This window comes from Copidosoma floridanum, unplaced genomic scaffold, assembly GCF_036245765.1.
Source record: "Copidosoma floridanum isolate Cflo_tuat_1 unplaced genomic scaffold, Cflo_Japanese_pri ptg000006l, whole genome shotgun sequence".
Classification (NCBI taxonomy): domain Eukaryota; kingdom Metazoa; phylum Arthropoda; class Insecta; order Hymenoptera; family Encyrtidae; genus Copidosoma; species Copidosoma floridanum.
In genome coordinates, this window is record NW_028321883.1 from 734,415 (window position 1) to 760,941 (window position 26,527).

Consider the following 26,527-nt stretch of genomic DNA (forward strand, 5'->3'; position numbering starts at 1 on the left):
CAACATTTCAGATGTAGTAGTTTTCCTTTTAATCGGTCTGATGTTACAGTAACAGGCCAGAGAAGATCACCCTGAGCTATTAAGGCAGTCACGTTTTCTGGAAACTTCAGTCAAGAAAGAGTTTACTTAAGAAGCTCACCGGTCCTTTTTATGGCTGTCACACGTCAAACTACCTTGCCAATAAATATAGTAGAACTTTACAAAGTTGACAAAAAACAGCCTTTAGAGCTAACAAAAGTCTTAACCATGCCAAAACTCACGAGACGGCAAATTGGAAAAAAAACTTCAAATGCATCTAATGTATATAATTTTAGGCATCAAGATACTGACACAGAACATTCATCGAGATTGAAGCAGCAGCATCGAAATCGACAAATAAAGAAATTATTAAGTGAGAGATCGGCTTTTTATTATAACTTTAACAGTTATTATTGACTAGAACTTTACTAGAATTTTTAAGTTAAGTACTTTTAGTTTTCCTAACAAAATTTTTGATTTACAAATGATGTCTTTTATTTTTAGTAAACATATTTTTACTTTTGCAACTCAATAATTGGTCGTAAGAGAAAATTGGTTTTCTTAAGTACAAACCAACATTATTAACTTTCACCTTGAGGTTTATTGATAGTCATAGGAAATACCCCAACTATTAAAAACTGCTTACGATATAAAATTAAAGGTAGTGAAAAGGTGTTTTTAGAGTTTGAAGTTATTCCTAAGATAAAAACCTAATGTCCAATTTTTTCTCTAGTTATTAATTCTCCTTCTACGATGTATTTCAATTATTTAGTACTTCCTAATGAAATACCATTACATAAACTGCCTCACATACTCAAATATCTAATTATCATAACTATTGTACTGATTTTTAAACTGAGTTCATAAAGTGATAAGCCTTCATAGATAGTATTTAACACATCTATTGAAAAATTAATGTAAATTTGATTGTCTTACTTGTCAACCCCTTAATGCGTTGGGTTATCTTTTTCGTAACAGGTTTTAGTTTCTTCAGTTGATTCTTAAAGAATGCTCTTACTTAGGAAACTGGTCTACTTCTTATGTAATGTAAGCATAACACTATACTGATTTCTTCTATCGTACGTTGCGCATTACGTAGGTTAAAGACAAAAGGGTAAACTTTATAACAAATATTTAACGCATTTTCATAAAGAGGGAGAAATAATAATTATCTTCTCGTGGTAAATAGGGATATGAGCCAGATCCACGGTTTATTTTCCCTCCTTCTACGTTGTATTCAATGACTTAGTAATTTCTAATTGATTGCCATTACATAAACCGTGTAATATAATTAAATTTTAAATTAGCATTACTATTGTTCTTAATTTTAAACTGATTTTATGTAGTGTTGAACCTTTACGGATACTTTTTAACATTTACATTAGAAAATTGACATAAATATTACTGTCTGACTTATTAACCTCTTTATACGTAGCGTTATCTTTGTTGTACTATGATTCAGTTTCTTTGGTTGATTTTTAACAAATTTTTTTATTTAAGAAACTGGTATACTCATTATGTTACGTAAGTATAACAACTATTTACATCACCGCATATTTTTAGAATATACATTATTCGATATCCATTCTTCACAATATGAACGAATACTTATTTGGAAAGTAAAAATTTCAAATATCCATAAAAATAATATTTCAATTATTTCTTTGATAATAATGATTTTATCTCTGTTTTTATGAATGTAAGAACTTGACAAAAATTACCTCCTAAAATAACTAATTTATTTTCAAAATATATTTTCGTATTATGTATATCATAAATTTTTGGAATTCATTTTTAATGCTTTTTAAGAATCATCGAAGCTTCATCGTAAGTAATCGAATCATCTTCTCAAAATAGATTACTGTATACAGCTAAAAGATCGTTTACCGTGACTTTTAGAAGCTGGCTACAGCTAGTTGCAGCTTATCACCGGAGACAGTAGCTAGCCGTAGTTTCATGTATAGTACGTAGACAACAGCCTATCGATGTACTGTAGACTGAGTTGTTACAAATTTGTAGAATTATCCCTTATATTGCGAGGGGTGCTGACACGACAACATACCCAGCAAACATTTTGTTTGAAGTTTTGTTATAGATGTCTTCTAGGCAGCGAATGTCCACCTGAAAGGCATCTTTGATTTCGTAAATCCAAAAGACGTCTTTCAGATGGACATTCGACGCCTAGAAGACATCTATAAGAAATCTTCAAACGAAATTCTTGCTGGGTACTGAGTGGGCTTCAGGGGGTGGTGGAGGGGCATCGGGGGCACTTAAAAAGATGTGGGGAGGCTAGGGGCGTGAGGTGGCTCACAAAAGAATGACGGAGATTATTCATTTGATTAAATTGGTTTAAAATATTTCATTGAATAATTTTATTTTTAAATTTTTCCAATAATATTATCCAGACTAAAATGTAAAACAAAAAACTTCCTTTTCAATGTGAAAATTTCAGACTCATACGTAAGTGGTTTATGACAAAATTTTTTCGTCCAGCATATGAACTGCTTGGAAAAAATTAAGGAAACAAAATAATTTAGTAAACTTTAATGAATTATTTAAATTGCCTTTTTGTGAGAAGTAGGACTAACAGCAAGAGCTAGGATTTAGATATTCAAATGGTTTATGAATTACATATTGCATTAGTATAATTTTATCATGTAGTAGAATTATACTTTCTCAGTAATAATTAATATACTTATTGAAAATCTAATAAAAAGTCAACAGCAGGACATTAGCAATACCCCATAGGTGGTGTGGAAATTTGCTAAACACTTTATTTATGTGAATTGCCTATTATCATTTTATTTGAGATAATGGAGAAACATCAAAAATTTTATAACAAAAGTTTTTACCTATTGTATAAGACATCGAAAGGTTTTTAAAAAGTAAGACCTTGTTGTAATAAGGAAGAATATTATCTGGTTATGTAGGGGGTCAGTGGAGGACCTATGGACGGGTTTTTCTAAAAGTTGTGCGAGGCAGTGGGGGGCCTGTTAGTTATTCGAAAAATTGTGGTGGTCAGTGGGGGTCTTCAGGGTTCTTCTAAGAATTGTAGGGGGTCAGGGGGAATTGTTCCTACTTTGTTACCAAGAGGTATGACAAGTCCCAAAATTTTTAGACTACCTTTAGATTTAAATAACATCGAAAAAGCATTATTAGAACATGATAATTTTATTGCAGGTAGTTTCGATTTTACTTCTACGCCACCTAGCGGAGCCTACTGAACTGAAGTGAAAGGCCAGCGTATTTTTACAAAACTTTGAGGTTATTTATTGCTATCGCTATTAATTTTTTCAATGTAAAAACTATACTAAAACTATCTAGAAAATGTCAAGAATCAGTATGCGAAATTTCAGCAAGATCGGTTGAGTAGTTTTCATGGTTAGCGATTACAACAGTTTTTGGGACTTTGCTTTATACATTAGGGAGATAATCTAAGATGGTTTAATACTATTATAAAGTTTTTTTGTTATTGAAAGTTTATTTTAAACCATGATAGAACATCTATAATTACTTGAATTTTTTTTTTAAATTCAGTGTTAATATAATCGCTTGTATACATGTTAAAGAAAAATTATCCGTCGTAAAAATTATAATTATTTCGCAGTTAGCGATTATAACGGTTTTAGCAACTTTCCCTTATATGTTATTATTAAGACAAAATACGGAAAGGTAAAATTGATTTGTTCACACTGCTATATAAATGGGAAGTAAAAGACTTATCCAGTAAAAATTTTTTATAGAAAAATAATTTTCATCAAAAATAATTCATCAATTCATTTCCATCAACCGAGTTATTTGAACAATTACATAAGGAATACTCTCAATTATCAAACAATAAAATACTAACCAGTATGGAAGGATTTTTTACATCCTACTACAGTATTAATTATGCAACAGCACAAGGAACAGATGAATCTGACGAAAATATATAGTTAATTTATCAAGTTAAAGTTTTAAATGCGATTTATGAAGGCTTACTACCTCACGATATAAAATTAAAAATAAACAGTAGTAGTAATGTTGACAAGAAATTCAAGTATAATAGACGAATTATGAAATGAAACTAATTTACGCATAAAAAAATTATTTAAAGTGTAATATTAGAGCTGAAATCATCATAGGTGAAAACAAAGGACAAATAGTATTTATACCTAGAATCACTGTGAATACGGGGGTATTTAACATCTTTTTTTACCGTTTATTTTACATAGAAAATAATTTCGATTGATTCTGGCTTTGTCTCAAATAATTTTGAAGATAAATCAATGGTAAAAAGTATTGTCTGGCAGGAGATGTTTGAAACTTAGCAATATTTGTGATAAATTTTGACGATATTATCATATTTTCGTATCAAATGTATTTGAAGAATCATTATTGACATAAAAATATCTATTATAAAACGTATTATAGCTTTTAAATACTTAAAGCTATTTTATTTTCAAAAATTAAGATTTCAAATGTAATTATTGCATTTTAAGATGCACAGATTACTGTTACGTAATCAAATGTACAAAACTAATACAAAAAAAGTTATGCAAGTCCCCTTTGCGAAAAAATAATCAAACACAAAAAAAAATTTACGGAAAACTTGAAGGAGCACAAATTTGTGAAAATCCCTACAGATGACATGCGCATCAACAGATACAAAAAAGTTCATCACTTAAAAAGGCCCTTAACGCACAAAAAAGTCATCAACAAAAATATTTGTCCACAATGTGGAAGAAGATTTTTAAGAAAAGATGCTCTGCAAAGACATTTAATCTTACAAAAAATTAAATAAGTAATTTTTAAGCAATATATATGTATTATTAAAAAACTCTTTTGTTCATAATTTGTTTTATTTTCAGATAACATTGCTTAGGATGTTTAATATTATTATTTTGAATTGTAATCTACAAAATAGAAGAAAATTGATCACGTTTTACAAAAATTTTTTTATTTCAGATATGGGGCGTTTCACGCGAAACGTCCCAGGCCTGCCGTGCGAGCACTAAAAGTCACTGTTTTCAGCTCATTTTCTTGGCACTATTCCTATCCTAAAAAAATGTTGCAAATAGCATCTTCGATGTATTTTTCAGTCGGCTTTCTGATGGTATGTTTAGTTTTCTAAGAAATTTTCATTTTTACTGAAAAAAACACGAAATCTGCTATGTCTCGGAAAAGGCATTTTTAATATTTTTTTTGATAGCTTAGATGGAAAGCCGAGGTTTTTTTAAATTGAAAATGTCTTTTTGCACAGTGTACTTTCACTAAAAAATTCGAGTACAACAATACTAAAGAGTAGACGTTCGGCCGTGTGAACGCGCGTCAAAGGCCCACGCCGCGCCGCGCACCGCTTAAGTTAACTAATATTATTAGTTTTGTAACATTTAATTATTTATTCAACAATAAAGTATGCTTATACGTTATTACCTAATATAGTATTGTTTAATTAAAATAGAATATTTGATTTTTTATTTTAAACTAATTCTTGAAGCTATAGATCTGGAACATTTAATGCAGAATACTGAACTGCCTCGTAAAAACTACCACGACTGTATTAAAGCAGTAGTGTGCAGTAACTTTATAGAAAAATGTTTCTTAGGTGCACAATGTCTAGATTGTCCCAATATGTCAACGTTACGTCCACATCTTCTTAAATGTTTTGAAAAACATAACATTTTTGAAATAAAATATGGACCGTGGGTTTAAACAGACAGATGTACCATTGCTACACAAACTTTAAATTCTCGTGATTTTGTTGACTTACTAGAAAAAAAATTATTAAAACTCAAAGCTCATGATTATTCTGCAACGAAACAATCACTTTTTATTAATCAACTGAAAAAAGATCTTAAAAGTGGAGAATTTACTGTAACTTATGATTTTTCGGAAAATTATGCGTTTGTTATATAGAATTTAACCCGATCTTTTCATTGGAACAATAACCAAGCTTCCATTTTTACAGTTTTCATTTATTGTAAAGAAAAATAAGAGCTCAAACACATAAGTATTGCTGTTATTTCCGACAACCTAAATCATGATACAATTGCTGTATATGAGTATCAAAAAGTTATAATAAATTATTTGAAATCCAAGTTTGTAGTAAAGAAAATTTTTCACATAACTGATGGGTTCAGTGAACATTTAAAAATAAGAGCAATTTTAGAAACATACTTCTCCAAAAAAAAGATTTTAAAATTGATTGTGAATGGCATTTTTTGCTACTGCTCATGAAAAGGCAGCGTGTGACGGTATTGGAGCCAACTTGAAGAAAGGTGCAAGACGTGCAAGTCTTTAAGTTTCCTCTAATAACCGAATTTTAACAGCAGAAAACTTGTACGACTGGGCAAAGAATTATTGCAAGGAATTAAAAGTTTTTAATTTGAGTAAAGAGCCGTATGAAAAATGTTTAATTAAACTCAAATCTCAATTTAATGAAGCAAAATTAATACCAGGTACTTTGCAATTCCATGCTGTCATTCTAATCGATAATGAAACATTGAAATTAAAAAAAACATCTATGAGCTCTGAGTATCAACTTATTCCAAAGCAAAATAATGTAACCAAAAAGCCTACATCTGAAACTCTATTTAAAACTAAAAAATAATAGAAAATATTTGTTTAGAAAGTATTTCTAAATTAATAATATTCATAGTTAACTTGAGCGCAGCGCGGCGCGCGCGGTGCGCGTTTAGACGGCCGAACGTCTACTCTTTGGTATTGATTTACTCGAATTTTTCAGTGAGAGCACACTGTTCAAAACGATATTTTTAATGCAAAGAAACCTCAGCTTTCCATCTAGCCTATCAAAAAAAATATTAAAAATGCCTTTTGCAAGATGTAGCATGTTTTAAGTTTTTTTTCAATGAAAATGAGATTTTTTCGGAAAACTAACCATATCATCGAAAAGCTGACTGAAAAACACATCGATAATGCTATTTGTAACATTGTTTTAGGATAGGAACAAGGTCGAGAAAATGAGCTGAAAACTGTGACTTTTAGCGCTCGCACGGCGGGCCTGAGACGTTTCGCGTGAAACGCCCCATGTGTGTGTAATGTATAAAATAGAGAGGGGGTGGAGAAGGAACTGAATAAGGGGAAAAGTGTAGGGCATTGTGGGGAAGCAACCCCTAGGGTGCAGTGAAAACAACTGTATATGATACAGAAAATTATATGTGTTGTATGTATAGTACATACGTACTTATACGTATACATACGAATAATACTTTTACTTTTTAAGGTGGTTTAAGTTAGCCTAAATTTCTCTACTTGGCTAATCTTTAAACTTCTGCAATTCTAGATTTTAATGTCAATTATCTTCAAAAAAACATTGGGCAAGGTGGCGACAAGAATTAAATATTCGTTGGCAGAAACCCGAATATGCAGCAACGATCTTAAATCTATGACCTTCAGAAAATGTGTAAAAATAATATTTTGCATTTTTCTTTCCCCTTTCCCCACCCTGCACTGCGCCAATGACCCCTCTCACCATACCCTGCTGCACCCCACACTTATAAGGTTGCTTCACTAAACCTTTACGGACTCCACGCGTAGCACTAAACCTCCACGCATAGCACCACTAAAGCGCACGTCTTGAGAAAGCAAATTTTTATTTTTATTTAATTTGATTTTTCCACCCAATTCTAAAAAAAAAAAGTAAAATATTATCTTTGTATCATACTTACTTATTATTTCTTTTTACTCGTTTATTATATTGATTTAATCATGAATGATAATTGTTACTCAATTATTTATTTAATGAAATAAATTTTATCTAACTTTAGAATCATTTTTCTTAGCAACAACTACTGTGTATCATATTAAACGTTTATTCAATTTTTTTATGGTTAAAATTTTTTTTAAGGAGGCTCCATCGCCTACTGCGGTTGACTAACTCGTCACCTATCATTGTCAGTCGATAGCACGATAGGTGACGAGTAAGTCAACCAAACTTACGAATTCTTGCGTACCTGCGCCTGATGAGGCTGACGCATATTGTCAGCGAAACGTTGTGCATTAATAAATCAACGCAAGAAAATTTAAATACACTTTACTTGTTTTTATTTATTTTCTCACATTCGCCCCCAACGGATCACTGATCACTTCGAATTTGCAAATTCACCGGAGGCCACTGATATATCCGAATAAACCATTATAAAAGTTTTTATGTTACTTTACAAATTCAAATTTTTTTTATTGTGCGCGCTCCCTAGACCAATATGGCCGGCAGTGCTTGTCACTGCACTCATCGAACGTAACTGCAGACCAAAATAGTATTTTAGCTATTTCATCAATTTTTTCATCGCTAACACCTATAAAGTCACCCGGTTTCTTAAAGATGAGAGTGTCAGGGTTACGGTAAGTAAATTTTTTTTGCTTGTACATTCCATTTTAGTAGTTTAATTGATAGTCAAAAGTTTGCTTCAGGCCTTCAGCCGTAAGAGACTGTGTTAAGCGAGCTCGAAAAGTGCTGACTTTGAATTGAATTATATCCGGATTTTTATCGCCAACCCATACAAATAAAGATACGATTGGATTCAGCGCGATCTTAACTTTAACAATATATCAGTCAAAGTTTTTGTACATTCCGTGATGGAGCCTCCTTAATAAATCATTGTTTACTTAATTTTTTTAAATTTTTATATTTTTTCATTATCTGTTTATTCATACAAGATTTTGTGCATATATTATTACAGTTTTGTTGCATCTTATTACTTCAGAATTTTTTAATTTGTGAAAAAAGTGATTCTTAAGCTACATTCACTGGCATGTACTACTATCCTAAAAAAAGATAAATCGGTACTACAGAATGTCAATTATTTTACATTAGAATCAAAGGTTTATATGTCTTACTTTAGTTGTCACAAGCTAATCGTGTCATTTTTATAATATATATAATTTATAATAACCCAAATAAATCTAATAACGAAAAGCCGTGCACTATAGCGTAAGCCGTTTAAATACATATCTTTATTTCTTAATTTGCAGTCAATTATTGTATACACATAATAATGATGTTTATAACATATTTCATTTAAAAAATGTTAACCTATTCTTCAAGCCTTCTTTTCGAAAACTATTACGGATGCTGCGTATTCGACTAACTGTAAGACTGAGTGTATCAGCGTATGTAACCGATGCGAAAGCGACGTTAGAGATACTATCAGAGTAGATAATTGTTTTGAAACAATCGGAAGATTTGATGAAAGCGTTCTCTTGTTAGCTACGGGCCTAGGTCAGGTAACGCCGTCGAGTGAGAGAAATTGTCATTCGCTAAGATAGCTAAATCGCTTTAATGCACAGAGCCTTATAAGAAAATTTTTAAATAAATTAAAAAAAAGGTTATTAAGAGTGAATCGGCCTACTGAAGCAGTGATTAGGGTTTATATTATGTTAGTGTACAGTAATAAATTTTGTTTGGCGTTATCATGGTGTTCTACAAGATTATGGAAAAAATAAAAACATACATAAGTCCATGACCATGCTTGCACTTGTGTGAACTTAAGAAATAATAGTATTTATCTGTTTACATTTATCTATTTGTCACAACACAGTGTTTAATAAACATAAATACTAATGACAGGTTAGATTAACTTTTACACATTTATATTACATTTCCGTGCGTTACTTATGTCTTTTAAGCTTTACACAAGTTCCAGCATATAATTATATGCACTTGTACATGTTGTGTTGTAACAGTCGCAATCAATGTTTTTACTTTTTTCACTCTTATAGTACACATAACAACACTAATAAAAATACATGCATACATACATTAGTGTACAAAAATTTTTGTACACTAACATAATATAAACTTAAATCACTGACTTATTCGGTCAATCAACTCTTAATAACCTTTTTTTCATTTATTAAAAATTTTTCCAACTAGGCTTCGTGCATTATGGCGATCTCAGCGAGAGACAATTTCTCTCACTTAACGGTGCTACCTGACATAGGCGCATAGCGAATACTGGCCAGTTTGGTAGCCAGTGTGTTCAGATTTGGCGATTTTTCACGAATTTATGATATTTTATGGATTCTGGCGAAACAATTTTTTTAATTAGCGACTGTTAATTTTTTGACGATTTTTACACCGGTTCTGTCGAATTTTGGGAGAAAGCTTTAATGCGTACTACTAAGACTAACTCAGAATCGGATATTGGCCACCATAATAAGGCAAGTACTCTCTTAACACTTAATACCGTGAATTGTCCTCATACTTTCAGTTTTAACAATTTTGTTGAGAAAGTAGGTAATAAGAAATGAACATCACATTACCTATTAGGAAGAAAAAAATTTTTTCAATTCATTTTTTAAAATTTTTTTAAAAATTATTCTACTTAGTCACATGAAATTTCATATAAAGTTACTTTGGTTGCATTTCTTTACATGATTTGTAGAATAAATATTTTTTCAGACTTAGTTTGATCGTATAACATTTGCAATAAGTATTAAACTAAGGACTAACAATATTATACATGTATATCAAATAAAGGCTACTCCAACCGATATTAAATCAGAAAATCATAAATTATCATCACTTGATTGAAATCTAGAATACTTGTGTAGGGAATTTGAAATTCCGTGATGAAATTATTCATCTCTATAGTTTTGTCCAAATTGTTGGTCTCTCGTGGATGACTATACTCTTTGGGTACATTATTATAAACTTGAAATCATGTAACATATTGTCAGTTGGTTTGAATTTCGGACAGCCAATACTAACAGCAAAAAAGTGTGCCTTTACTTTTAAAATTCATAATAACATCTTAACTTGTATTCGATTCCAAACTTTGTTTTTGATACTGTTCTTCACGAAAAATATTCTTTCTACAACTACATCATTGCTCGATAATAACAGAAGTATCAATGCAAATGCCGCTAGTTCTCGAAACAAATATATTTCCCAAGCACTTTTCAACTCGTAAATATAAGCCCAAAAAGTAATAGCATCGTTAATTTTATCATCGTCCAACCACTCACGAAAATTCAAACTAATCAATTTGTTATACTGATTTTTCATTATTCTCAATATTCCTTTTTCGGCAAACACGTCTGAAAACGGTAAATTTTGAAATTTGCATCGACTTGTTTGATTTAAGCATATAGTGGGTAAGATCTTTTCTAACTGTTAAAAGTATTTTAAGCTTAATGGAAGATGTTGGCTCAACTGCAGACATAACTTTTTTATGTAACTAAAGGCTCTATAGCCTTTAAATCAGATTGAACTTCTGCAGTAATGACGTAGTTTTTTAAAGCCCTGTTATTAGATTCCAAAAAATCACAAGACTTTCGCGATGTAAAAAATAAGACAGGCCTTATGGGTGCAATACTTTTTTTATTTTTTTACACGTTCAACGATTGTAATAAGATAAAAGCCTTTTAATGACATGTTTTTAAGGAGATTACAACATCTTAGCTATTTTTTCCCAACTCAGTAAGTCTTTTGCAGCTTAAAACTTCCCTTTCAAAGTGCGAAAATGCACAGTCAACCTTACCAAAACCCTGTGTGTTTTCTTATATATAGCCGAAAACGAGAGAACTTTGTACTGGTTAAATGTGCGTTTTCGCACTTTCAAAGGAAAGTTTTAAGCTGCAAAAGACTAATTGAGTTGAGAAAAAATAGCTAAGGTATCGCCAGCTCCTCGAAAACATGTTATTCAAAGGTTTATATCTTGTCACAATTGTTGAACGTTTGAAAAAAAATAAAAATAGAATTGCACCCATGAGGCTTGTCCTAATTTTCCCAATCGGCTATATATATCGCGTGAGTCACGTGAGCTTTTGGAACCGTATATATAGACCGGGCTCAAACAGTAATGAACCGCGAAAAATTATTCGCACCTAATTTTTTTGTGCTTTCTTGTTCAAAATATCGTAATGTACCTCAAAGTTCATCTTGCCATCCAAGAATGTGGTCAGGTATTGTTTAAACAATTTTTTTATAAACAATTTCTTCAAAGTTGTTTTTTCGACCTGAAAAAAATATTCCCAGATTTTTTAGCCCATTTGGGATACAAAAACAATTGGAATGTAAATACCTAAACCCCACTGTTTTTGAGTAAAAAATTTCTAAAGTTTCAAAAAATGCATTTTTTCCGGTTTTCACGGCTCCATGAAAGTGCAAAGTAAAAATATTTTTATATGTTACAACACACGATCATAAACTGTAAACCTTCCTCTACACTCTCCAAAAAAGAAAATGTCGAAAAGTTGAACGGCAGGATTGTTTTCTATAATAAACGTTCAGGGCGTTTCAACGCGCGCTCCCGCGTGAGTGTATACCTATATATGTTCACTACACGCTGAGCCACGAAACGTATATATACTCATGCGGGAGCGAGCGCTGAAACGCCCTGAACGTTTATTGTAAAAAACAACCTTGCCATTCAACTTTTCGACATTTTCTTTTTTGGAGATTATAGAGGAAGGTTTACAGTTTATGATCGTGTGTTGTAACATATGAAAATATTTTTACTTAGCACTATCGTGGAGCCCTGAGAACCAGAAAAAATGCATTTTTTGAAACTTTGGGAGTTTTTTACTTGAAAACAGTGGAGTTTAGGTATATACATTCCAGTTGTTTTTTTGTTCCAAATGTGCCAAAGAATCTGGGAATGTTTTTTTTAGGTCAAAAAAACAACTTAGACGAAATTGTTTATAAAAAAATTGTTTTAACAATACCTGACCACATTCTTGGATGGCAAGATGAACTTTGAGGTACATTACTATATTTTGAATAAGAAAGCACAAAAAAATTGGGTGCGAATAATTTTTCCCGGTTCATCACTATTTGAGCCCGGTCTAATACACTATGTCATGGTTTGCTTCACTAATATTGAAATGAGCCTCCGTATCGTTTAGGTTATATAATACCTAATCGAGATCTTTAGTTAAGTAGTTTTGTCTCAAAATTTTTGACACGAGCAATACTATCAGTCTATAGGTCACCGTATGCAGCACCGATATTATTGTTTTTTTTTTAAATGACACATTAATTTGCCTAAATTCATACGAAATATTTTTAATTATTTTTAAGTACAGATAATTGTGTTATGATTAGATCTTCTCTTGTAGAACTTAACGTTTCTTGCTTTTTTGCTTGTGAAGGAAAAGTCTACCAAATGACAATAAAAGAAAACTCTTCATTTGAATTAAAGAAAGTAAAGTTAAATTTATTGATTAACATCAAATGAGAGCGAACACGGTATAGAGTGTGTGATCATTCATTACAAACACAAAGGAAATTCACAAATGGCTCTCACTACTATATGTCTCAACTCGTTACACACGCAGCACACTGCCCGAGAACGTACGCACGTCTTTACTCGACGATGGCGTCTACGCGTCTAATTCTCGCGACCTCCCTTGCACCTTGCCGCTCTAAGCGAACTTTTGACTCAACGCGACGCCCCGCAGTCACATTACCACCACGCATTTTTTTTGTGTCGCTAAGTTTGTGCACACTTATGCGATACATACATAGATGTTTAACAATCGTACAGCTTTTGATTTCGTTATCTTGCTTAATAACACTTTTCAGTGTTGACGACAGATTTTAAGTGAATCCTAAGTTTATAACAATTTTCCAAAATAAGTGATAAGACGTTGTACGGACTTATTTCGGATAACTTGAAAAATCGATGAAAAATTTCTTGCTGTTCGAAGGTTTCCAAGGTTTGAAGGAGTTAGCAAAGTGACTTCCTGAGCGGACTATTAGAAAATCAATTGTAAATTTCTCTACATAGGTAATCTACAGCAGCTGGGAAGTCCTCGGCTGCATTTAATGCTGCTAAATTCAATGAATGGCACTCGCAACAAGCAAGGAGTAAATTTGGAGCTTCAGTTTCCAGTAATTTCCAAGAATCCCAAAAAGTCGGTTATTATAGCATCACTCTTAATACTAAAATATTTTGTACGTAAACAAATATATTTTGTTGTCGAGCAATCAGTTGATTCATCAACGATCAGAGAGTATTTCACATTGCAATCATGATGCAGGCATGCCTATATCAGCTACTAAACAATATAATGAATTGAGAGCCACTACATATTGAATAATGTTTGTGCATTTAGTATCATTCAGTCTTAAATTTTTAAAATTTAGATTATTCAATGGATCACACAAGTGATTTACGCTATGCACAGTCCCGTGACTAGGAGTGAACACAGCTAACTTGACGTCCCGTATTTTGTTATCCACCTGTTCATTTAAATCATTCGTACTTCCAAGTTTTCGTTGTTAATCGTCAATACTACACGCATTTCTCAAATAAATCTCCGATATTCTATGCTTTTTCAAGTTTGTCTGATGAGCACGCGCACTTACTTCTTGCAAACTTTGCAATAAGCTTGCTTTTGTAAATTAAAATATTTGATTTTTATTTCAAATTACAGAATTGAAACTATACGTTTAAAACTAATCATACAATACAATTATTTTGTACGCCCTAAAATTAAAAATTAAAATATGTGTCAATTCAAAAAAAAGAAATTGTTGACAGCTTTGGCTTGAACCGTTGTCTTGATATAATGTGAAATTAGAGAAATGACTACTAAGACGTGTTGAACATAAAATGTTGAACGCAAAATGAGCACCAAAACGAAATGCAACAGTGTGGTTTTCAAAGTGATTTTTGCTATAACCAACATTTCAGTTCAAATCATGGGACATATAGGATTTGGTAAGAACTCTTGCTTATAGATTTACAATAAATGTTATTATAGAGTAAATGTAACACACGACGTTTATACTTGACGATGTATGTGCAAGGACATAGCAGAAAAGCATCTTTTTTTTCCATGTACGAGCTTTTTGGTGCAAAATTCGGGATGCTCATATTATGCCTAATTGTCAAACCACATAATTCATGACATATTGCCTAATTTTTGATATTTCGCCTAAAATTTATGTCACTTCGCCCAATATTTATCACGTTTCGCCTAAATTCAAAATTTGTTTCAGCTTACAGAACATTTGTACGTGTGCACATGTCATTACATCTAAAATGTATGTCACTTCGCCTAATAATCATGACATTTTGCCTCATTGTCATATCATTCTGACATTTCGCTTAGACTATATGTCACGTGGTCAAGGTGGCGTAGCGGTAGAGTTGCAGTTCCATAAATCTCCAAGGTTACGCAGCATTTAGTGCGGTGAGTAATTAGATGGGTGTCCGTTCAAGTCTCACCATTTCGCCTGAGCTGTTGATTTTCGAGGGTCGATTAACTGTTTTTCTTACGCTTCGTCAACGTAATCATAGGTGAGATTAGATAAGTCCTGGTATTTATATGTATAAACATCTGGTCATTACCTAGATTTGCACCAATGGCTGAAAAATATTACACTGAGAAAAGTGGTGTTAGAGAAAGTATTATAACTATAATAAAAATCAATATATTTTTTAGGAAAGCTGAGACATACTCGCCATATTATAAGAATTACTATGCTACATAGTAAAACCAGATTATATTAAAATTTACTATTGAACATCGTAATTTTTACTTAGTTCAGAAATAATTTTTAAATTTAAGTAAGAGAAGAAAAATATATATTTATATTATATTACGCAGGCAACATAAATGTATAACTAACAAAAGATTAATATATACAGTTTGTATTTGTGTATAGATATTTTTATTTCCTCAAGGTTTTTATGTCTTTATTTCTTATTGCAAAGTATTCGTAAAAAAGGTCCTTTAACAAAAGTTGTAACATTTTTATTAGAAATTTTTATTATATTTTAAATAATCATTATTATTTAGCAGCCTTACAAAAATTATTACATGGCATGATAAAAATTACTATGTCTAACACAGTAAAAACTGTGATAGCATAATTTTTACTGTACAACATAGTAAATTTTATTGTAATCGTTTTAAAATGTCCAACATTCTAAAGTAAAATTTGCTATGTAACTCATTCCACTGCATTGCTATTTAGTATATTAAAATTTACTATGTTCGAAACTAATTTCATACGATGTTTATAGGTATACACGCCTATTGAGTTTTAAATTTTAGGTTATACTAGTGTAATCATTACGAAAAACATTTTTTTTTTATTTATAAGGGTTAAAAATTGATACGTACAGACAAATAGTTTTGAATCGACTAATTATCCGTTAACACTGTGATCTACAACCCTTTGATTTTTAACATTATTGTGTATCATAAACAGTACACGTTCCCACAACATGTACTTTATCCATGCTTGAGCAAACATAATATACCGTGGTATAGTGGTTACGGAGCCTGATATGGGAGCCAAAGGATGAAGGTTAAATTACCGGTCAATGCAGACCTTTTTACAATAAAATGATTTTTAAAATACATGAATATCTAGAGTTCACAGTGGCTTAAGTGATAGAGCGCTTGCCCTCCGTCTAGAGGGCTCGGGTTCAAGACCCCGCTCCGTCACTTTTTCACGGGTACCTCTGTGGTTTTTTCCATACGTCCCAAACGCTGTGGAACTTCTCGTCAGTATGGTGTAATGCTACCGTGCCATCTGAGAGTAAGGGAAACGGTGCCTGGCTCTGCGGTGTAATGCATACCGTGCCGTGGAGCAGTAAGAATCAACGGAGCCTCGAATTATTGATTCTTGAGTATACAGTTGAGGACGATCTCCGGGTATAGTAGTTTTCGTAAGAATTAGCTGAAATTGAAATATGTATGAAATGAAAGTGTTATTTACACGCGCGCAAATATTCAACAGGAGTTTCCTTACTAAATTGCGAACTATTCAGTTTTAAAGATTGTTGACTTAATAGTGCAGTATATCTATAACTATAATCTAAGCGAAAAACAACGCACACTTTCGTGCATAACTTAACGAATTTTCGCAGTATTTTTCCCAAAAAATTTTATGTAATAAACAAATTCTATAGGAAAAAAATGAGTACAAGTCTTGTAAAGCCTTTCCATATTAATTATTGAGCAACAATAATTTTAATAACACCTCATCTGGCCTACGCCGAAAGAGAAGCAGACGCCCCAAGCAACTTGACAACACTGCAACATCTTGTTACTTATCTGAGTACAGAACAGTCAGACGACGGTCACGAAAAAAAGCCTAACTCAAACTTGCCCAAGTTAACTTGCATTTATAAGTAAATAAATAAAACAATAAATACACGCTAATAAATAAACAACAATATGGCAAAAAAATCGTGTTGGTATTTTGTTTGTAGGGGTCATCCACTTCTATGATAAATCAATATGCATGTACGATAATTTTTGCTCTATTTTCGAAAATTAAATAATTTAATAGAACAGGATGCATATCATAAAATTATCAAAATAATTTCGGTGAAATTCTTTAACTTTTAAATACTCAAGGAAAACGTTAGTAGCAGCATAAATAGCAAAACATTATTTTATATAATTTGTTCAAGTATTGTATTTACGCATAAATATCCAAACATTGAAAATAACTGAAATTTAATATTACATTATAAACATTTTCATTAATACAAAAAAGCTTACTAGTCAACATTAATCACATAGATTTTTTTTTTAATTCACAGACTGCCTTTATAATTTTTTTATCTTTCGTTATTTTAACTTTTTTATGGTCATTAATTTCAGAAAAGTATTAATTATACCTTCATCTCCTTTATCTCTATAAATTTGTAATAGAGATTGATAACTAATTTTGTGTAGCGCAAGTCTTTTGAGCATTACTGTGGAAATCACATTATTTAATTCAGATACGTACTGCAAATTGTCATTAATTGTATCTACCGTTTTTTAAATTTCTTACTTCATTCGGCATTTCTATTGTCGTATACATAACCTGATTGTAAATGTAAACACAAGCAGAAAGTCTCTATACTCGCCTCGCAGCACCTAACCCTAACGGCCAGAGTACGTATAATATAGTAAGATCGGTGACGATATGTTGCAGTGTCGCCAAGTTTCTTATGTGTCTGCGCATCGTTTGCTCATGCAACGAAAAAGAGATTCTCAACTTACATCAATTTTGATTGAGAATCACTGGTCCCCGAGATCGTCCTTAAATACACATAACAAAAAGATTTAATATGGCATACCGTTATCACAGCAGTGACACAAGGCCAACCAGAAAGACAAAGACATAAATATCTTAAGGAAATAAACATATCTATACACAAATACAAACTGTAAATCTTAATCTTTTGTTAGTTATACATTTATTTTGCCTGCGTAATATAGTATAAATATATATTTTTCTTCTCTTACTTAAATTTAAAAATTATTTCTGAACTAAGTAAAAATTACGATGTTCAATAGTAAATTTTAATATAATCTGGTTTTACTATGTAGCAAAGTAATTTTTATAATATGGCGAGTATGTCTCAGCTTTCCTAAAAAATATATTGATTTTTATTATAGTTATAATACTTTCTCTAACACCACTTTTCTCAGTGTAGTATTTTTCAGCCATTGGTGCAAATCTAGGTAATGACCAGATGTTTATACATTTAAGGTGGTTCTTCACGATGGTGCCGTATCAAAGCGACACGGGACCCTGTGATTTTCTAATTTTCGATTAGCGTATTATTTGCAACATAAAATATGTTGTACTGGCACTTGACTAAAATATCATTGCATTTACGTACAAATAAACAAGCTAATAAAGTCAGAGTAAGAGTTATAAAAAAATTTTTTTTTGATGCAAGGTTCTGAAAATGGCATGTACGCTCCTACTCAAGCAGACGTTGCCGCAGTTTACACGGCAGACATTTCGTTTACGATTAAATATCGTATACTATTTCCCTGATTAGCCCAAACTTTTGTTATGTTATTAGAAAGCTGAAAAGTTCTTCTTTCACTACAAACTTTTTCTATTACGATCTTAAGTCTACTTTACGAGATATTACATGATATCGTAGTATGGAAAAGTAACCTACATAAGAATACATGTTAAAAGTGCATTTTTTGACTGACTTGTTTTCAAAAATTTGCCTGATAAAGGGACTTGAAATTTTAAAGAAAGATGCCTTATAACTTTAATAACAATCCCTCCAAATTTCCCTGTAAGTTTAAGTAAATGGGTTAGGTGAAGAACCACCTTAATTGCAGTTCCGTCGATCTCCGAGGTTAAACTGCATTTGACGCGGTTAGTACTTGGATGGGTGACCGCTTGGTCACCATTCGGGTCTCGCCGTTTCGCCTGTGCTCTTGATTCTCGAGGGTCGATTAACTGTTTCTCTGACGCTTCGTCTAACTTGATCATAGGTGTGACTGAGTTGGTCCAGATGTTAATATATGTATATGTACATACACATCTGGTCATAACTCAGGTGCACCGATGGCTAATTAACACTATGCTTGTGTAAAAGAATGCCATGTCTGAGCCTACGGGCGACGATTAATAAAAAAAAAAATTAAAAAAGTTTATACATATAAATACCAGGACTTATCTAATCTCACCTATGATAACGTTGATGAAGCGTAAGAAAAACAGTTAATCGACCCTCGAAAATCAACAGCTCAGGCGAAATGGCGAGACTTGAACGGACACCCATCTAATTACTCACCGCGCACTAAATGCTGCGTAACCTTGGAGATTTATGGAACTGCAACTCTACCGCTACGCCACCGTGACCACGTGACATATAGTCTAAGCGAAATGTCAAAATGATATGACAATGAGGCAAAATGTCTGATTATTAGGCGAAGTGACATACATTTTAGATGTAATAACATGTGCACACATACAAATGTTCTGTTAGCTGAAACAAATTTTGAAATTAGGCGAAACGTCATAAATATTGGGCGAAGTGACATAAATGTTAGGCCAAATGTCAAAGATTAGGCGATTTGACAATCAGGCGAAATATCAGCGTCCCCCAAATTCAGATTAAATTAGGGTACAGAAGTAACATTATGGCAATATTTTTTAAAATAACTTATTAAGGAGTCGATTTATTAGATTGCAAGTTTTTTCCAAGAAAGTTTTACACTTTCAATATAATTTCAAGTAATTTAATCATTGCATTTGAGTTTTTGTAGTAGCATGAGCTTTGGATACGAAATTGGCCACTTACAGCAGAATCACCCAGATACATTATCCTGTACCAAGCACCTATTTAACATAATTATGATTTCACATGATTATTACCCAATCATTAGATGATTGTCGCCTAATTTTTAGGCAAATTATTACCTAAAATATAATTGGTGATTATCAACAGTTTGTTACATGAAATTCAGGTAAAGACAAGATCAATACTATGCGAATATTATAAGAAATTCAAGAGAGCTTCTTTGGTAAATATTAAGAAAAACTCACTTGTTGAAATAATCTCCTAAAAATTAGCTGATTATCACCAATGGGATGTGGGATGAGAATAGCTGAACATCATGTGATAATCTGTGAAAATAATGTAGAAATCAGGATACCATTAGCTGATTATGATCTGATGGTCAGCAACCATGCCAAGTTTATTCCTCACTTTAAGACAAATTAATATAATCAACAAAGAGGTAGTGAGATATCCACCGTTTTATGGAATTACCCATTGTAAATTTGAGACTTTTATGTATATAAATGCTCATGTCTTTATCAACGGTTACTACAAAGAAGCACACTATTCAAAATTTCACATTTTGATTCAAATGGGAAATTTTGAAGTGTGCTTCTTTGTAGGTTGGTCGTTACGCCCATTAGTGGGCTGTATAAGGCAGATCATATAAATTGGAGGATAGTAAAAATCATTTGTTGCACTAGCCAGCACATGTTTATTTCACCCCAATTGTAGTTATTCCGTTCTATGGCCTTTGATTATTCACTAATTATTCTGAGTACCTTCACTCAATCATCTGTTACTTGTTTTACAGTTTTAAACACAGTTTCCTGTAGAGAATTTTATTATTTACCAGACTAACTAGGATTCTTGATGTATTCATTAGAGCAAGGACTTGAAATTATCGTTCAGTTGCAGATTTTATGGAGTTTACATAGTTATTAATCTGATTACAAATGCAAAAAGTTTTCATCTGAGGATTTGCGCAGGAAAACAAAAATTTTCGCATTTTAAAAATAGAACGGGGTATGAAATAAGGAATCCTATCAACTCATGAATCCGAACATTAAATTTGAAAAATAACAATTTTGCGCTCGGAAAACTACAACTCCAACTAATTCATCAAAATTAATCCTGTCAACGGAAATAAGAAAAAAGTTAATTACGTGAAAAAAATAGTTTCTGTATTTACATCAAATTCTGGAACATTGAGATCAATTTCCATCGTACGATGTGTTGAAATTTTTATAATCTCAAAACAATGGGTAACTACTTGAGCCTGATGAACGAGGCTCAAAGGTTTGACTTTTTGTGACTGACCCTAAGACCGCGGTTGCATGGCTGCGAAAGTAGATACCTAGTGTCTATTGGGACACAGCCCACGTACATTCCGTGTAGAAAATTATTGCAAACGGCTACAATACGGAGCTTTCCGTTATCTTCCGTCATCTTTACTCATCTATACTATGGCGTGATTCCGTGAGATTCCGTACGGAAAATAACAGACTAATATTTCCGTAAGATTCCGTACGGAAAGTAACGGACGAATATTCCCTTAAGATTCCGTACGGAAACAAACGGGCAATATTTCGGTGAGATTCCGTACAGTCAGTAACGGAAGGATATTTCCGTAAGATTCTGTACGAAAAAAAAAGCAACATTTCTGTAAGAATCCGTACAGAAAGTAACGGACGAATATTCTTCTTGACCATCATCTTATCTTATCTTATCTTATCTTATCTTACTAATATGTAAAGCAAAGTCGCTAAAACCGTTGTAATCGCTAACTGCGAAAACTGCTCAACCAATCTGGCTTAAATTTTGCATACTAATTCTTGACACTTTCTAGATAGTTTTAGTATAGTTTTTATTTTGAAACAATTAATAACAATAGCAATAAATAAGCTCAAAGTTTTGAAAAATACGCTAGCTTTTCACGATAGTTCATTAGGATCCGCAAGGTGGCGCAGAAGGAAAATCTTATAAAATTAAATAAGGGTGATCATAATAGGCCCGAGCGTCTCAGGGTCCGTACCATATAACTATTTTACTGTTTGTCGGCTTGTTATAACATACGCCCGTGAAGCAAAAAAAATTTATGTAATACGGCCCCAGTGATTTCCACAGTCGTTCACCGGCTGTACATCAAGAATAGAGTTGTAAGTCGTGATAAGAAAAAATTTTATGGATAAAAGCTGAATCGATTTGTAAGTAGCATTTCACATCACCATCTGAGAGGACCATTCTACAATTGCGCTTTTCGTGCATTGCGCAAGTGCGCAGGGGCAGCGCAATTATAGAAGAGACCCTGCAATGACTTACGTACAGAACTGTATACCTTTATACACTGGAAAGTAGTGGGAGGTGCTAAAAATGGCGGAGTCAATTAGCACCGCGTGACCCTGTTTGCCGCGCTGTCCCTGGACCCACTGTAATCAAGATTGTTCTTAATGGCAACATGAGTAGTGCCACGGCATTTGGAACACTTTCGAAATCCATGAGTGATTTTTATGCAAAATTTTGTCTACTATTGCACGTAAAATCTTATGGCTCTTTACACGCAAATATGATTAGAGCAAGAAATGAGATAATAAGCCAGGATAATAATGCGGGAATAAGCCGAATAAACAGAATTATATATTAATTTACTTTAGTTTTTTGAAAACATCAGGCTGACAGTCTGACCGATGTTTCTAAAAAAATTATAGTACATCAATACTATATTTCACTTTTTCCTCTTGTTTTGTTTTGATTGGGTATGCTCGATTATTTATCGTTTATTCAATCGCTTCCTATAAGAGCCAATGCTTCAGGAACGTACGGTTCACCGAAAAATTCTGGTTTCCGTACGTTCCTTAAGCATGAACGAACGAACAAACGATGGTTCATCGAACGTGCTCACTTTACTCCTTTCTCTTATTGCATTTGCGTACAAGGGCCCTATCGTCTTGTAACTCAATTAAAAATCGACACTTCCAATTCGATTCCAGCATGATTGATGTTTTGCAGCGAATCGACATTTCTAGTTTATCACTATAGCACATATAATAGTCACCAGCTATAGAGTTTCTCAAGGATACACTAATATATCCATAAATCAGGATGGCGTGGCCCTGGCGCCCTCTGAGTTAAGCTGTCATCATCCATTCCTTATTTAGATCGTTTTGTCGACTTAAAATAGTCAGTTGACATTTTTTTTTGAACTTCATTGTACTATGTAAAAAAATTATTTTCTTACATTAAGCTTAATTTTTATCCCCTGTTAAATGGTTCCGGTACAACATGATATAACCTGATATAAATTTCTTTTAGTATGCCGGACATAAAATTGCGAAGTATAATATTTTATTAGTAAATTTTTTGTCTTTTTAATGTATCGTATATGATGTAAAAATATTTATCATAATTCGGAACGAAATATACCTATATGTGGATAACAAGTACATATGGTAATTTACAAAATAGTTGTACATATTATTTTATATAGGTTTTTTTCTGATGGTTGCGTATAGAGAACCTTGATGATTATTTACAATTTTTCGACTTGTTTGTATCACCCGTCCAGAATTAAATATCCCTATTTAATGACGCAAACTTTATGACACGGGTTTTTCTTGATACACTTCTGATAAGTTTGTATAAGAAAATTCTTTATACATTTGTATCATGTCTTACAAGCAAATAACTATCCATAAACTATATAGGATCATATACATTTAACTTCGTGTATATTATTTTTTTCTTAGTATTTTGATGTATTCTCGGTATATAAGGTCTTACAAAATATGTCAAGTGCAAATACACACATATATTCTTATAATTTTAGTCTTTAAATGGTGTTACATGATGTTATTAAATGATTCTTCAATAACTTATTCAATAACTTATATGTTCCATCGAAGAAAATTGTTTCTCCCCACGCTTGAAGAGAAACACGCATCTCTGAAGTGGTAAAAAATAAGCCTTCCAATAACCCTGTTTTAACAGCTGGCGTTGTTATTTTATTTTATCAATAATTTAAGGCGTTTAGTAAGTGCCCCCGGTTGTGTGGGGATTGGCGCTTGCGTTGTTAATTGATAAGTTTTATTATATCCATTCAAACTCATGAGGCTGCTTATTAGCCCGTTGGGTTACTGGGTTAAATAGCTTGGGATTAGTTTAATAAATTATTGTGCATGAAATTGTGTCAAGTTATTTGGGGATTAGCGTCTTGCTTCATATGGCTAATTTGAATTTCTCGCAAGTTTGCAACTCACATTTTGGGAGAACCACTGGCTTCCTTCCTTCTCCTATTCATTTTTGCTTTTTTCTCACTAGGATCTGTAGCTATATATAATAGTTTCTAGTGACAAAATGGCAAAATCATATCCACCTCACCCAACACTGCGCCGTGCCTGACCAGAGTCAGTATTGCACCGCTATCGGAACTTTTTGTTGAAAAAGTTCCGAAGCCAATCAGAGCAGAGCTATACAGCAGGAGTGAAGAGGAAGACTTAATTCTCCTGTGAATAATAACGCAAGCGCCTATCCCCACACAACCCGGGGCTCTTACTTGCTGCTTTAATTATTTAAAATAAATGAAATGATAACGCAAGTGCCTATTCCCACACAACCTGGGGCACTTGGTGGCTTCTTTAATTATTTATAAAACAAATATAATAACGCAAGCGCCTATTCCCACTTAACCCAGGGCATTTACTGGCTACTTTTATTATTTATGATTAGTAAAATAATAACGTAAGCGCCTATTTCTATAAGACCTGAGGCACTTACTGGTCACTTTAATTATTTAAAATGAATGAAATAACAACACAAGCGCCAATCGCCACACAACCCGAGGCGCTTAAAAGTTGATTACTTAAATTATAAAAAATAAAATAATAACCCAAGTGCGAATTACCACACAAGTTAAGGTGCTTACTGGTCGTCTACTTAAATAATAACAAGTAGAATACTTAATAACGCGAGCGCCAACCCAAATTCAACCCGGGCCGATTTTGTTGGTCACTTAAATTATTTAAAATAAATAAAATAGTAACACTAGCGCCAATCTCCATACAAGCCGAGTCACTTACTGGTCGCTTACTTAAATTATAATAAGTAAAATAATCACGCAAGTGCCAATTCCCGCACCACGCAAGACACTTACTGTTCGTTCACTTAAATTATAAAAATAAATAGTAATGCAAGCGCTCATCACGACACAACGCAAGGTGCTCACTTAATTTATAATTAATATAATAATAACACAATCGCCAATCACCACACAACCTCGGGCCATTATAAGGACCCGAGCTCATATGTAAGTGTATAACTATATACATTCACTACACGCTGATTCGATCAGAAACCTTAGTGGGGTGCTGATGGGGTCCACTCTAGGCTGCCAAATTAACCACATGTGGTCCTAGAATGGCATCGTCACGGGGCGTAGATGTGGTCTTCTCTAGTGTGCCCCAATAGGAAAGAAAGTTTACCTAACCCTTTGTATTTTTTGTGTAGGTACATCATTAAATTTAATACAATTATCATAAGAGCATGTGCCTGATTTACCATGCGTGCTATGCAGATTATGGAGTTTATCGGCCGTGCAGATAAGGAAGAATTAAATTGTGATCACATATATTTAACCCAAACGCAGAAATGTATAATGTTTTCAACAGTTTTAGCTACGTTATTGGGGCAGCCTACGATGGACCCTCAGTTCGCCCCGTAACGCGCCTAATGGGGTACCAACTAGGCAGCCTAAGGGGGACTCCATTAACTAAGGTGGCAAACCCATTAAATTTCTGATCGGGGAGCCACGAGACGTATATACAGTTATACACTCACATATCAGCGCGCACTGAAATGCCCTGAACGTTTATTGCAAAAAACAATCTTGCTACTCAACTTTTCGACATTTTTTTTTTTTTTTTGAGATTGTAGAGGAAGGCTTACAGTTCATGATCGTGTGTTGTAACGTGGAAAAACATTTTTATTAAGCACTTTCGTGGAGCCCTGAAAACCGGAAAAAATGCATTTTTTGAAACTTTAGAAGTTTTTTACTCAAAAACAGTAGGGTTTAGGTGTATACATTCTAATTGTTTTTTTGTTTTAAATGTACCAAAGAATCTGAGAATATTTTTTTCAGGTCAAAAAAAGAACTTTGTCGAAATTTTTTACAGAAAAGTTGTTAAAGAATACCTGTCCCCATTCTTGGGTGGCAAGATAAACTTTTAGGTACATAACTATATTTTGAACAAGAAAGCACAAAAAAACTGGGTGCGAATAATTTTTCCCGGTTCATCACTGTTTGAGCCCGGTCTTATATACATACGGCGCTAGAGCACAAGTAGAAAGAGAAACAACATCAAACGTTTAAGCCTGTCTCTCTCGCACGTTGCCAACGGTGGGAGTCAGTAACGAGCCACTTTTTTATATCACACTATCAGAAGGAAATTTAAATTTCACTTTCTTATCGCAGGATATTACACTGCACTTCATTTTTCCTACTATCTTTAAACGTAAAT

The 26,527-nt window shown here is 32.9% G+C and overlaps 1 protein-coding gene across 1 annotated transcript in view; it reads right to left on the reverse strand.

Annotated features, from left to right (window-relative positions):
- The window catches only part of REPTOR-BP (REPTOR-binding partner), a 248,075-nt gene extending 226,709 nt beyond the window's left edge, over nt 1-21,366 (reverse strand). The window contains exon 1 of the mRNA XM_089598322.1: nt 21,208-21,366. Coding sequence (XP_089454448.1) covers nt 21,208-21,240 — 33 coding nt within the window. The 5' untranslated portion in view covers nt 21,241-21,366. The remainder of the gene's footprint in view (nt 1-21,207) is intronic.
- Nucleotides 21,367-26,527: the final 5,161 nt, after the last annotated feature.